General features: G+C 45.3%; 1 protein-coding gene across 2 annotated transcripts in view; it reads left to right on the top strand.

The window, feature by feature from the left end:
• Positions 1-14609, top strand: part of DNAH8 (dynein axonemal heavy chain 8) — a 324005-nt gene extending 309396 nt beyond the window's left edge. For both annotated transcript variants that reach the window (XM_088831445.1, XM_055406188.2), the window contains 2 exons: positions 12220-12341; positions 14321-14609. In XM_088831445.1, the coding sequence (XP_088687571.1) occupies positions 12220-12341; positions 14321-14608 (410 nt within the window). In that variant the 3' untranslated portion in view covers position 14609. The remainder of the gene's footprint in view (positions 1-12219; positions 12342-14320) is intronic.
• The last annotated feature ends 240 nt before the right edge of the window (positions 14610-14849 follow it).

Genomic DNA, 14849 nt, shown 5'->3' on the forward strand with positions numbered 1-14849 from the left:
CTCAAGAGTCTTCTACCAGCCATTAATTTGAGTAAGCTGTCACCAGGTGATTCGCAGTTTGGGAGCTTAAAGAAATAACATTTAACTTGATTAGGATTGTTCAACCATCTTTCATTTGCCAGCCCATCCACTCAGTGCTTTCAATAGAGAGAGATTTGAGGCCCGATTCCTGCCCCAAAGGAGCCCATAATCTGGTCGGCAGGACAGAAACATGAGCAGCTTTAACAGAATGTGGTAAATGCTCCACCCAAGTGAGAGCCAAGTGCCGCACAGTCAGAGGACAGAGAGGCACCGTCCCCCGAGGCTGGGCTTGAGGAGAGCTGCACCCGGGGCCAGTGAGTGGAGTTCGCAGCGGCAGAGGCTGGAGAGAAGAGCATCCCGGACAGAGACCTGAGCAGAGACAAGGCACGTCCAGGGAGAGAAGACCAGCGTGGCCTGAGCTCAGGAAGCAGGAGCGGGGGCGTCGGGGGGTGAGGTCTCTTGGGGGTGTTTGGGCTGCGTCATAAAGGCAACAGGAAGTCACCAAAAATGAGGTGGGGGTAGAGCATAAACTGAAAGAAGGACGTCCACAGCAATGAAACTCTCCTCAGGTCCGAGGCAGACACCTTGACCAGGTGCCGAGGAGGCGGCAGAGCTGATGCAGTGATTAAATGCGGATCTCTGAGAGAGTGGGAAGTAGCAGTGGCTGAGGCTGAAGGCCAAGCACAAGACGGGGAGCCTTAGGAGAGGGGCCACTTGGGAGGATGAGCAGGGAGCCCTGGACTCGTCAGCTTGTTCAAGAGGGACATCCAGGTGGGCAGGTGTGCTGGCAGACTTCAAATCAGTGATTAGGAAAAAAAAAAAAGCCTGTGAGATCGTTAAGTGTATTTTTAACATTTAGAGGCCAAGGGAGTGGGGTTGATTCATCCACAGCTTTCCATAGACATAGATGGGTAATTTGTACATCAGAGTACAGTCTCTTTGAGCAATTGCTTTTTTCCATTAGAAATGTGACTTTCAATAGCAAAGTATTAATATAAACTAATATTTGTTACTATTTATTAAGAAGTATTACAAACCAGAGCAAGATTTAAAGAAATATAAACACAAATCAGCTTTCTTATTTGCCTTGTTAATAACACTGATCCTTTCTTTTTTTTTTTTTTTATTTCTGTTTTTAAACTGAACTTGGATTCCTTCTCTCGTGGCTCTCCATGTCTCTGCAAGTCTTGCACTTATTCAAACATCCTACCTTTACACACCCTTGCTTTCTGTTTGTAGCACAAAAGAGTGGAAGTCAGATTTCCCTACCTACCGATCACTTCTCTGCTTCCTTTGCCTTTTCTTGACATGGGAAACGAATCACTTGCAGTTCCCTCTTGCCTGGCCGAATCAGAGAGGTTGCAGCAACCCCATACATGTTCACAGGCAGCATGCAAGCAGATGAAGTCCTCTCCAGGTGGAAGCTTCTCTGGTCACTATCTGATCTCAGCAACTGATTTCTCGACATGGTGTAACTCCTGGGTTTTATATCGTCTAACCCAGTCCCCTTCCATGAAATAAATTTTTGGCCCGAAAGATTTAAGTAAATTATTTTTCAATGGCTATTTTTTTTTAAGATTTTTCTTTTGATGTGGAACATTTTGAGTCTTTATTGAATTTGTTACAATATTGCTTCCATTTCATGTATTGGCTTTTTGGTTGAAAGGCATGTGAGATCGTAGCTCCCCAACCAGGGATCAAACAAACACACCCCTCATTGAAAGGCGAAGTCTTAGCCACTGGACTGCCAGGGAAGTAAATTGTTTAAAGAAACTACGGTTTAAGTAAAACACAATGCCATTTGCTAAGATGCCTTAGTTTTTTCAGAAATATATATAGTCAAAATCACCTAGATTGTAGAATACTTGAAAGTGTTTCTTTCACCTATGACCATTTGTTTTGTGTTCTTGTAATGTTACCTGGCATCTGATACTGTCTGATGTGTGTTTCCCATCATGCCCCTGGTGAGCGCCCCTTGAGCCTAAGTGATGCTGCAGGGACAGGTGAAGAGCAGTCTGTGTCTGATCTCTCCCTGTTTGTAGCACTGTTCTGTCGCTATGTGGCGGTCTGATATTTTGTCCTATTGAAGAGGCTGTCAGCCAGCCACCCTGGAACTAACCTCATGTGTTCAGCCCCCTTCCAATCATTTCTGTAGCAACTGACAAGCTCAATCAGGTGGCAATTAGATTTGATTATTAACGTGGTCAAGCTCTCTGTGCCCATGACCCTGTGACATTTGTTCAATGGCCCAGCTTTGGGCATTGCGTGGAACTGCCTCCCAGTGGATTACTCAGGCTCCGGAGAACCTTTGTGCTCCACTGGGGCTTCCCAGCAGTAACTGGCACACACACATATCATTTAAGACTGCGCTGCTCAGTGTTCTCGAGGGACTATGTGGTCTCTTGTTCCCACAAGTGTACCTTTTCAGAGCATCATGTACACATGAGTTAGATTCTGATTTGTGTGTGTCTGTGTCATAGATAGGGATGTGTTTAAACTCAGAGATTATAAGCGGACATGCGCTTGACTTCAAGCCAGAATTGCCTGCCTTCCAGAACCTTTTAATTGATAGCCTCGCTTTGCCATTCAGTTTGGTGTGACTCACAGGTGCTGCAAATGAAAGGGAGGCAGAGGCTGGACGTGCTCTCTGGGTCTCACACAGAGGTGAGTGAACCCTGCCCTGTCATTATTTTCCAAATGTTGAACTCAGTCTGGAGCATGATGCCATTTGGATGCCAAACTGCTCTAGCCGTTCTGTTTTGTTCTTTAGTGTCTTGACAAAACACACCAGGTCTGTTGTAGCAGATAGCAGCAGCAATTTAGTATTCACTACTACAAATCAAGATTTTCAGTTAGAAGGGAGTCTACCAAAGCAAGGAGATGGACAAGTTTTGTCCTGTTATCTTTTGTTCCTGTAAAAATCACCTAGAACCTCTTGCCTGTGTATTTGTTCTTTATTAAAAAAAAATAACGTATTTGTTTATTTTTGGTTGTGCTGGGTCTTCGTTGCTGCGTGTGGGTTTTCTCTAGTCGTGGTGAATGGGGGCTGCTCTTCATTGCAGTGCACAGGCCTCTCATTGCGGTGGCCTCTCTCGTTATAGGTGCTTGGGCTTCGGTCGTTGTAGCACACGGGCTTCAGTCGTTGTGGTCCATGGGCTTTAGTTGCTCACAGCCCGTGGAATCTTCCTGGACCAGACCCAAACCTGTGCCTCCTGTGTTGGCAGGCGGACTCCTGTCCACTATCCAGGGAAGTCCTGTGTATTTGTTTTTAGGGCAACATTGGCAGCTGCCAGCAATTTCTGAATGCTTATCTTGAAGACAGTCATAAAAGCTTGATGTTTGTTGGGCAGAAGAGTACAGCAGGGTTATTAATAGAACTTTAGGATTGGAAGGGACTGGGGATTTTTTTCTAATCTTATAACAATCCCAAGTGTGCCCCAGAGCTACCCCTAACATCTGAGGAAATCTGGGTGAAGGGTTGTCAGGGTTCCAGACCTCAATCTGGGTGATAGCACTCACTGTCCTGACCCTGAATCCCAGAACCGGAGAAGGACTGTGGACACCTTAGAAACACCTCAAGTGAATACAAGCCCATCCTTCTCACCTTTTTTCGGGGAGGGGCCTGATGCACTGGCTTCAGCCTCAACCACGTCCCTTATGATTCTAGTCTCTGCCCGTGGTCACTTACGCACCCTCTGGTTCCTCGTCATTTGGCTGGCCTCATCACCACACTGAAACTGCTCTCTCCAAGGGCCACCAGGTCTAGTGATCCTCCTGCTAGCTTCATTTCACACCTTCCCTTCCATCCATCACCTACCTCGGTTCTCCCCCTACCTCTCAGAGGGCTGCTTCCCAGCCCACTTTGTGGGCTCTTCTCAGGCAAGTTCTGCCCTTGGCCCTGGTCCCTGCATTGATGACCTCAGTCCTTCTCACAGATGCAGTTGTTTGTCTCTACTTATGACCGACTCATCAAAAGTCCCAGTGTTAGCTTCTGAGTCTTACTTCCAACTGTCCTGGTGAAGTCTTCCATCCTCTGTAAACCTCACCAGGACTACCACCTGTCCATCTTCCCCCTAAACCATCCTCACCAGGATTCTGCTCTGTTTGCTTGTAGATGCCCACCCTCCAGATCACCCTAACTCTTATAAATAGTCCTTCACATCCTAACAGCTTGAAGGAGGGAAGCCAGGAATGCATAGTGTGGTGGAAGACGGGAGGGGATGGGAGGAAGGAGCGACAGATGCTGCCAGTGGTCAAGTAAGGTAGGGCCCCAGATGGCCAGATAGCCTATCAACCAGGAGACTGCGGGCCAGAGCAGTCTCGGTGGAGTGGGTGGGGAGGCGGAGGAGTCAGCTTTGAGGGTGAGTGAGAGGCCAGAAAATGGGGAGACAGAGAGTGAGGGTGGAGAGCCTGGAAACTTCCCTTGAGAAATTGGACTTGGAAGAGAAGAAGGGAGTTGGAGGAGCAGTTGTAAGAAGAAAACATTTTCTTCCTTCTTTTACTGGTAGGACAAACTTGAGCCTATTCAAATACTGGTGGGAAGAAGCCAGGAGAGAGAGAGAACAAAGATACCGCAAGGGGGCGAAAGAAGCAGGAGTGGTTCCCCAAGTGGAGGGATGCACTCCAGGCGGGAGGAGGGACTCCCCACCTGCTGTAACAAGGTAACGAGAAAGGAATGCATGCAGATGCCAATGAGTTTGCTGGTACAGTGGCAAGAAGTTAAGAGAATTTCCATCTGATGCTTTCTGTTTTTCCCTTTGAGGAGGCAAAGTGATCTCAGGAGCAGGGCATTAGAGGAGAGATTTAAGAAGAGTAGCAGAAGTTCAAGAAAGAGGGGTAAAGAGGAAAGGATTGCTAGATGGCTTTGACCATCCCATCAAGGCTGCTGCTGCTGCTGCTAAGTCGTGTCAGTCGTGTCCGACTCTGTGCGACCCCATAGATGGCAGCCCACCAGGCTCCCCCATCCCTGGGATTCTCCAGGCAAGAACACTTCAGTGGGTTGCCATTTCCTTCTCCAATGCATGAAAGTGAAAAGTGAAAGTGAAGTCACTCAGTCGTGTCCAACTCTTAGCGACCCCATGGACTGTAGCCCACCAGGCTCCTCCATCCATGGGATTTCCCAGGCAAGAGTACTGGAGTGGGTTGCCATTGTCTTCTCCGCCCATCAAGGCTGCTGCTGCTGCTGCTCCTGCTGCTAAGTCACTTCAGTCATGTCCGACTCTGTGTGACTCCATAGACGGAAGCAGACTAGCGGTGGCTAAACCATGGTGGCAATGTGTGCTGGTCTCAGTTTTGCTCAGCAGCCTGGAATAGGTTTAAGAAGGACCCCTGGATTTGTTTAGCACTGGAGTTCTGCTGGGTGAGTGATGAAAGAGATGGGTCTACTCTAACTAGGAGAAGAAGTGAAGAAAAGGAGGTGGAGTTGAGGACCAGGTCTTTGGAAGTGAGAGGTCAAGGTGCTGAGTGGGATACTGAAGAGACCCAGAAGGTGCAGGAGGCTTTGTGAATGGGGCCCAGTGGGCACTTGGCAGGGGCAGTGCGGGAAGGGTGTGTGGATGGAGGGTGGCTGTCCAAGCAGCAGAGATTCTCATCCAGGGCGCAGGGGCAGTTGGGGAGGACAGGGTCTTCAGGGTTGAGCCAGCCTCCAGGAAGGGCAAGAAGATGGAGAGAATGTTCTGTGCAGACATGGAACACATGGGAGAGTCTGTTAACCACAGACCCACTCCAGCGGGAACAGCGTAAAGGTTGGGGAGGGCGCAGAGAGGTGTAAGGTTGGGTGAAGGGAGAGGGAGCATAGCGTAGCAGAGAAGGGGCAGGGAAGGCGCAGCAGTTACAGAATTACATTTTGGCATGTGAGACCCAGCGGGGTTAGCTGATCCAAACCTGGCCAAGAGAATTAGCCCCAGTGCTCCGGCTTATACTCCATGTCCTGGATTAACAGCATTTCAGAAAATATATGCATATCAGGGGACTCTGGGAAGACTCAGCTTGCATTACTGACAGCCTTCCTCATATTTTGCTTGTATCATAGGGCATGTCTCTTCCCACTTGCCAAATTTGTTCTGCAAACAAATATGCGTCCGTGATCTCTTATTGGCCTGTCATGTACATATTTTTTACAGAGCAGAGGTTCTTGATGTTGCCCACACAGTAGAATCATGTGGGGAGGTTTTAATACATGCTAATCCCTGGGGCCCAAACCAGTGACTTCAGAACCTCTGGGGATGTGTTCACTAGAGTCTATATAATCAGTCTTAAAATATCTTTTGGTCATTCTAAGGTGTGAGGAACCTGGGCCTTAGACCACTGCTACCCAGTATACGTGGTCCAGCAACCAGCAGCAGCAACGTCACCTGAGAGCTTGACAGAAATGAAGATCCTCAGGACCTACCCTCAACCTCCCTGCTGAATCAGAACCAGCATTTTAATAAGCGATCTTTCCCTTGGCGTTAACTGTGAACTTTGAGAAACCCTGCCTTAAAATAGTACTGAAGCCTGGTCCCACCTCTAGAGATTCTGATTTAACTTATCTGGGCTATGACCAGGGAATTGGAAGTTTCAAAGTCTTCCCAGATATTTCAAATTTTCAGCCAAGATTAAGATCCCTACCTTACAGCATTGAACAAAGCCTCAGGAAAGGTGCCTGGGGCATTTTTATTCGACTGGGTGAATCATCCTCATCTTTGCTTAATGATTTCTGACCTTTTATTTAACTTACCAATGAACTGCATTCGCTTCTCATTTTGGGCAAAAAACCACCTGTCATAATCTTATGGCAGGAATGTCATTTCTGCTCATCTTTCAAAATGCTCATGGGAGGCTTAGTAACTGACAAGACAGGAAACGCTAAACTGAAGGCTCATTACCTAAGGACTGGTTCATTTATTAAAGGAAAGAAAGCATTGCCTATAGGATCATCACTACAGAATACCAACCAACTCCTTGTGAAATAGAGAAGAACCTTCCTGATGGTGGTAGCAAGGTAATGCTCAAAATTCTTCAAGCTAGGTTTCAGCAGTACGTGAACCAAGAACTTCCAGATGTACAAGCTGGGTTTAGAAAAAGCAGAGGACCCAGAGATCAAATTACCAACATTCAGAGAGAAAGCAAGAGAATTTCAGAAAAATATCTACTTCTGCTTCCTTGGTGCTAAAGCCTTTGACTGTGTAGATCACAACAAACTGTGGAAAATTCTTAAAGAGACAGGAGTACCATACCACCTTACCTGTCTCCTGATAATCCTGTATGCGGGTCAAGAAGCAACAGTTTGAACCAGACATGGAACAACTGACTGATTCAAAATTGGGAAAGGAGTACGTCAAGGCTGTATATTATCACCCTGCTTATTTAACTTCTGTGCAGAGTACAGCATGCAAAATGCTGGGCTGGATGAATCACAAGCTAGAATCAAGATTGTGGGGAGAAATATCAACAACCTCAGATGTGCAAATGTTACCACTCTAATGGCAGAAAGGGAGGATGAACCGAAGAGCCTCCTGATGAGGGTGAAAGAGGAGAGTGAAAACGTTGGTTTGATGACATCTGTTCCCATCACTTCGTGGCAAACAGAAGGGGAAAAAGTGGAAGCAGTAACATATTTTATTTTCTTGGGCTCCAGAATCACTATGGATGGTGACTGCAAGCCATGAAATTAAAAGACACTTGTCCTTGATAGGAGCAAAGACGTGACAAGCCTAGACAGAAAAGCAGAGATGGAAAACAGAGATGTCATTCTGCTGACAAAGACTGTCTAGTCAAGGCTGTGGTTTTTCCCGTGGTCATGTATGGATGTGAGAGGTGGACCATAAAGAAAGCTGAGTGCAGAAGAATCGATGCTTTTGAACTGTGGTGTTGGGGAAGACTCTTGAGAGTCCCTTAGACAGCCAGGAGACCAAACCAGTCAATCCTAAAGGAAATCAACCCTGAATACTCATTGGAAGGACTAATGCTGAAGCTGATGCTCCAATCCTTTGGCCACCTGATGCAAACAGCTGACTCACTGGAAAAGACCCTGATGCTGGCAAGATTGAAGGCCAAAGGAGAAGGCAGCAGAGATTAGATAGTATTACCAACTCAATGGATATGAATCTAAGCAAACTCTGGGAGATAGTAGAGAACAGAGGAGCCTGGCATGCTGTAGTCCTTGCAAAGAATTGGACACGACTTAGTGACTGAACAACAACAATAGCATTCCTGATTAGTTATTTATTCTGTTGCTTCCAAGACCTTGTTTGAGTTGATACTGAAAGCCTTCTACAGCTTTCTTCAAGCCAGCTGATTGCACAGGTCAAACAACAGTAGTTTGTTTGCTGAAATGTTAGGTCATGACTATTATAGGAATTAAGACATAACAAGTGTTATTTTAGGCCTGAGTTTCCAGAGTATAATCCAAGCTTAAAAGTACATTTTGCAAAAGAACAAGCTTGACAAGTGTTTTAACAATTCATTATACTGTATGAGTTAGAAGGGCAAAGAACATTTAAAGCACCTCAATTAGCCCACATGACACTCAGATGTTTGAATGGTTAAATCACCCATTTTTGTGTGGGTGGTTAAATCTCATGAAAAATAGATTATTTTTGTTGAGGACTTTCCCCAACTTTTTGTTTCTCACTTCTGAGTCAAACACATGAACGCCTGAATCACTTTTCCCACCACTGATGATTGAAATTCAGCTTAAGAATTATTAAAATTAAATTAGTGCCAAAACAAAAGTACTACTTCTCAAGCTTTTATAAAGAAAAATATATCAATAGTCTTTTAAAATTATATAGGTTTCAGAAAACAAGAGATTTTGATTTCATTAGACTTGATATCAGTCTATAAGAAAGATGGTCATTCATTTTTACAATTCGATAAAGAGCAATTCAGTGGATTTGCAATTCAGTTTGAATTCTGCCAGATCATGTTCTTCTTTTTAGAAGGCCAAAAAAAAGCTATCAAAACTTGAAAAAAATATATGTATCTTCTCCATGTTCTGAGTGGGAATGAGCCATGGAACAGTTTCCTACCCTCTGCTCTCAGGCCTCAAATTATTTATTGAACATTTTCTTTTCTTAATAGCTTAAGGTAATATGCATTCTAGATTTCATCTCCTGGCATACCAAGAGTGCTTCCTAAACATTAGAAGGTTTACTGTTGAAGTCAGCCAGACAACATCACGCGTATTCCCCAGCAGGGAGATGAGAGAAGGTGGTACCTCCTTAACCGTACTAGAACTTTTTCAGAACACTCCACTATCAACTGAGGTCCTTGTCTTGGGTGTGTTACATAAGAGAGAATCTCTCTCACCCCCTCACCTGGTATCTGCTACATTGTTCTGAGTGCCATAGCAAGTAAGGTCAAATTTGCAATTTGAAACTTAAAATATTATAGAAAAATCCAGTTTTTCAACTAGTGCAGATGGATAGTTACAGTCATTATTCATGCCTTATGCATTATGACTTTGTAGATTCATAGATCAATGATGAATTTTAAAATATAATAAAATAGGGTCAATTTAATTCTGAGTATTCTACTTGGATGCAAGCTTAAAGCTGAGTGATAAAAATGACATTTTCATGGAGTCACTTAGAATGGAGGATTGGATTTTATTACTGTGGTTATATATACCTGACTGGACTTCCCAGGTGGTGCAAGTGATAAAGAACCCGCTTGCCAATGCAGGAAACATGAAAGACCCGGGTTTGATCCCTCAATCAGGAAGATTCCCAGAGGATGGCATGGCAGCCCACTCCAGTATTCTTGCCTGGAGAATCCTATGGACAGAGGAGCCTGGAGGGCTACAGTTCACAGGGTTGCAGAGCCGGACACAACTAAAGCAAGTTATCATGGCATGGCATATACCTGACAACCAAACACACGACATGTTGACTACTAAAAAAATGGGATCCCCAGTATTTAAAGTGGAAGTTGATGTAATCACATACTTGATCAGATCATCTCAAGTGACTCCACATGTAGACTGCAGATGGGTCTTGACCAGAAATTGCTGCCAGGCAAACATCTACCATGTTTCCTACTCCCTGTATTTAACACTTTGCATCATAAAACCATCCTTTCCTACTAGGCACTCTTAGTTTCATGAAACTTTATAAGAATCACTTATAGGACTTCTCTCGTGGTCCAGTGGTTATGATTATACATTTCCACTGCAAAGGGCATGGATTCGATCCCTGGTCAAGGAAATTCCACATGCCTCCCAGTGGACCTGAAAAAAAAAAAAAAAACCTTCAGTTAGGCCCTCTGGTTGATTGACCAACTTTTCTTTTGGATTAATACAGGGGTTCTTCTTGAGTTTCCTAAATCCAGCTTTGAGTGAGAGCTCTGAGTAAACTTTGCTGCTGCTGCTAAGTCACTTCAGTATAAGATGCAAATACAACTAAATTATTTGCCTGCTTCAAATAATCAGTGGCTTCCCACCATTCACAAAGTTACCAGGTCCAAAGTCTGACCCTGCAAAACCCTGCCTCTGCTTTTGTTCTAACCTCATCTGCCATTATTGCCTCACCTGTAGGCCTAGGCTTCCGTGCCTTTGCACATGCTGTTCCCTTAACTGGAATTATCCCATCTGGAAAACTTGTTTTCAAGACTAGTCCTTGACTTCATCTTCTCAGTTCAGCCTTCCCTGAGCTGCCTTCTTGAGTGGTCCACTCTGTTCTCACCACTTTACTTACAGTGACATCAAGGTGTGTATCCTGCTTCCGTCCACTTTCCCTGTAGACTGAGCTCCTTGAATGCAGGGTCCATGGTTGGCCTCTTCATCATTGTGGGCATCTCACCTCTAGCATGCTTGGTAAATGGTGGCCACTTCTAAGAGACTTAGTGAATGAACGAATGAGTGCCTCCCCAAGTGTCTAACAATGAGGGAGGGACTTGAGAATGGAGAGAACTTGACTTTTTCACTAAGCAAGCTAGAGTCCTACTTTATTTATTTTTTAAAAAAATACTTATTCACTTGGCTGTGCCAGGTCATTGTTGCAAGCAAGATCTTTAGTTGCAGCCTGCGAACTCCTAGCTGTGGCATGTGGGATCTAGTTCTCTGACGAGGGGTTGAACCTGGGTCCCTTGCATTGAAAGCACAGAGTCTTAGCCACTGGACTACCAGGGGAGTTCCTATTCTTTCTTTCTAATTCTAACAGGTGTTAACTCACTGCCTGCCTTTATGCCTTGTAACTTTCCCTCTTCTTTCCACTTCCATTCAAACCTGATAAAATATTACCACTTTTGTGTTGGTTTGTGCATTAAAGTTCTCACAGTTCATGAATCTAGGAGTAATAGGGACACACACCTCCAAAATTTACTTGTGATTGTGAATAAAGGGCCTCATGATTGCCAGTATTAACATGGAGGCCAAAATGTAATATATAGGCCACAGGGGACATGAGTTTGGCTAGACTCCGGGAGTTGATGATGGACAGGGAGGCCTGGCGTGCTGCAATTCATGGGGTCGCAAAGAGTCGGACACGATTGAGCGACTGAACTGAACTGAACTGAAAGTATCCCAAGATTTTGAAGTCCATTTTGAAGTTTAAGGTATAATTTTTAAATATCAAATGCTACTCTCCAAGATAGACTTCTCTAATTGAATTGCATGGCAATGATTTGCAAATATTATGTTTAAAAAAGGCCACAATATACAGAACCATGTATTGTCTTAAAATAGCTGTATTATGCACATTAAAACATGGAGCGTTCCTTTCCGGTGTGATTGCTTTGTTTGATCAAATTGAAAGTCAGGCTTTCTATTTTGGCATTACGCCTTATTTCCTAGACTAAATGAAATTATTCCATTATAGCAAATAGACGCTTGATAATGGTTTGATTCCAGTTTTAATTGGAATGCTGTTCTCAGAATATTTTACCATTCCAATATTTTTCCTTCATACTAGATTTTCATACTAGCACTGGGTTACAGCCCTTAGAAGACTAGAGTAGTTGAAATCCCAGGGGAATTTCAAACTGCGACCTTGTCTGAGCCAGAGATGGTGCTGTTTTCCGGCTGTCTGCTGGCAAGACATATTTAGTTGATTGAAACAAAACATTGAAAGAAACATCCCTTCTGAGGTTTGATCTCAGCTCCTCTCGGATGGGCACACATCTGGAGATGGATAAGCAGCTAACTACACAATTCCCCCTCTTGTTAACTAGAATAGTCTGCACCAAGGCATCACAATCATTTCTTTCTCCCTTTCTAAGGCTTCCTGACTGCAATGAGGCAAGAAGTGACCCGTGCCCACAAGGGCTGGGCCCTGGACTCCGTGACCATCCACAACGAAGTTCTGCGGCAAACCAAGGAGGAGGTCACATCACCCCCTGTGGTAGGTGCCACTGGGCAAGAACAGGGACACTTCTGGAGCTGGGGCTCCAAGTTCAAGTTCTGCTGAACATGGACCTATGAGCATCTCCATCAGGTCCTCTGGCTTTGCAGTGAGGGTTTCCTTGGTTGTAACCAGGAGACCTCAATGCCAACTCCTCCTGCATTTGCCAGAGTGGGAATGAATGATAAACACCAGGAAGTCCCCAGACTGCATTCTTTGTAATTACAGGTTACATTTGTGTGTGCTCAAAAGGACTTTCTACACGTCTCCATCCACTGCTGTGGGGTACTCACAGAATTAATGAGGGTTAAGGGCAGTAGCGACTAACAAGATTGGCAGTCCTGAGCTCTGGGGCCAGTTCCAGTCATATCCCTTCTTAGCTGTAGGACCCTGGGTGGAAGGACAACTTGCCTGGAAAATTCCATGGACAGAAGAGCTTGGCGGGCTATCATCCATGGCGTCGCAAAGAGTCGGACCTGATGCACACACCACACCATGGCACTGACTTAATGATGGTGTCTAATGCGCTAATTTTCTGCGATTGCCCATGGTTTTATTGTCAGATCATGTACTTCAGATTTTGGTTCAAGAGGTATGGTTCTTATACTCTTAGCCCACATGGGGGATTTTAGAAAACACTTTGCAGCTTACCTCCCTCTATTTTATTATAATACAGATTTCCTTTGTCTTACCCAGTCCTCACTGGAAATGGAAAAATGGTCACCATCTTCTACATAAGTGTATCTTATGAGCTTACGTGATTGTTGGAGTCTCCCTTGTGATTCCCTTTAGACTTTTTTCATACTGAGCACATGTTCTGTGGCTCCCCACTGCCTGCAAGATAAGGTTCAAGCTCTTCAGTCTGGTATCAACAGTCTTCTGCCATTAACCCTAACTTATTTTATAACCATTGAACCTGCTGATGAATAAAATGCTTGGGCTTTCCTGACTATCCTGTCTCTCTTGATGTGCACCCTCTCTCCTCTGTGTTTCCGAGCACAGCGCACCCTCCAAGGCCCTCTCCTCCACAAGCCTCCCCAAGCACTCCAACCCACAGTGACCTTTCACCTTCAGCCACCGCACTTGGCCTCAGTCAGCGCTGCTCCTTAGGCAGCCCCTCTAACAGGCGTGTGCTGGTGTTCAAGTCATGTCTTTTACATTTTGTTCCATGTGTGCGTTGTTTCCTGGTTTACTGGTGAGGCCCTCAAGGGTAAGTCCTATTGTATGAAAGACAGATACAGGATGAGGTCAGCCACTTTTGGACCAATTCTCCCCCGCCCTGCCCGTCACTTCTGGTCTTGCTCTGCATGTCTGACCTCTGGGGGCCCTCAGATGAAGTTAGAACCACCTGTTGACTTGCTTAGTGCAGGTTGAGATCCCAAGTGGCACCCAGCTCTGAATCCCTGTCCTGGGTGCTCCCGCAGGACCCCGCACCAACTCAGAACACCCCCGTCAGAGCCTTTCATTTGCAGCAGAGGTCATCTGGCACTGCTGGCTGAGTCTTTGGTCCCAGGCCGGTTACCCCCAGGCTCAAATCACCAGTAACAGAAGTATTTCTATAGCACTCATGTGCTGTGTTGTGCTTAGTCACTCAGTCGTGTCTGACTCCTTGCAACCCTATGGACTGTAGCCTGCCAGACTCCTCTGTCCATAGGCTTCTCCAGGCAAGAATACTGGAGTGTGTTGCCATACCCTCCTCCAGAGGATCTTCCCAACCCAGGAATCAAACTGGGATCTCCTGCATTTGCAGGCGGGTTCTTTACCAGCTGAGCTACCAGGGAAGACCATACCCTCCAGCTATGCCACAGAGGAACAGTGGGCTCAGTATTTCACCAAGGGATGCATCCACTGGTGTTTTCTTCTTTTGGTAGCTGTGCATTCTCGTTCCAAACTGATGACCTTCGTTACAGCGTTGGGTGCCCATCTCATAGCAGGTAACTTTTTAAAACTTCCTGTTATCTTCTGTTTGGCTCTTCCAGGAAGGTGTATACATTTATGGGTTGTACATGGATGGAGCAGCCTGGGACAGACGGAATGGGAAGCTCACAGAATCCACCCCCAAGGTGCTCTTCACACAGCTGCCCGTGTTGCACATCTTTGCCATCAATTCCACGGCGCCCAAGGACCCCAAGCTGTACGTGTGTCCCATTTACAAGAAGCCCAGGCGGACTGACTTGACCTTCATCACTGTGGTGTATTTGCGAACAGTCCTCTCTCCCGATCACTGGATCCTGAGAGGTGTGGCTCTTCTGTGTGACATCAAGTAAGTTCCTTTCCACCTGCTGAGGGCCCTGGAGCCACATGGGCAGTCAGTACTGTCAAGAGACTCAGGGAGGCGTATCTTTCTCCCTGATAATTGCCTTATTACTCTTTCTAAATTAAAAGGTTGATATCTTACAATCACTTGTTTGTGTATGTTTTCCCTCATATCGATATTTTGAAAGACAATTCAAAAGTAAAGTTTGTTTATTTTTATTCCAGGCAGTCATATTTCATTTATAATTATTT

The sequence above is a fragment of the Moschus berezovskii genome, chromosome 23, assembly GCF_049115385.1.
Source record: "Moschus berezovskii isolate FMDL1 chromosome 23, NW_MosBer_1.0, whole genome shotgun sequence".
Lineage (NCBI taxonomy): Eukaryota > Metazoa > Chordata > Mammalia > Artiodactyla > Moschidae > Moschus > Moschus berezovskii.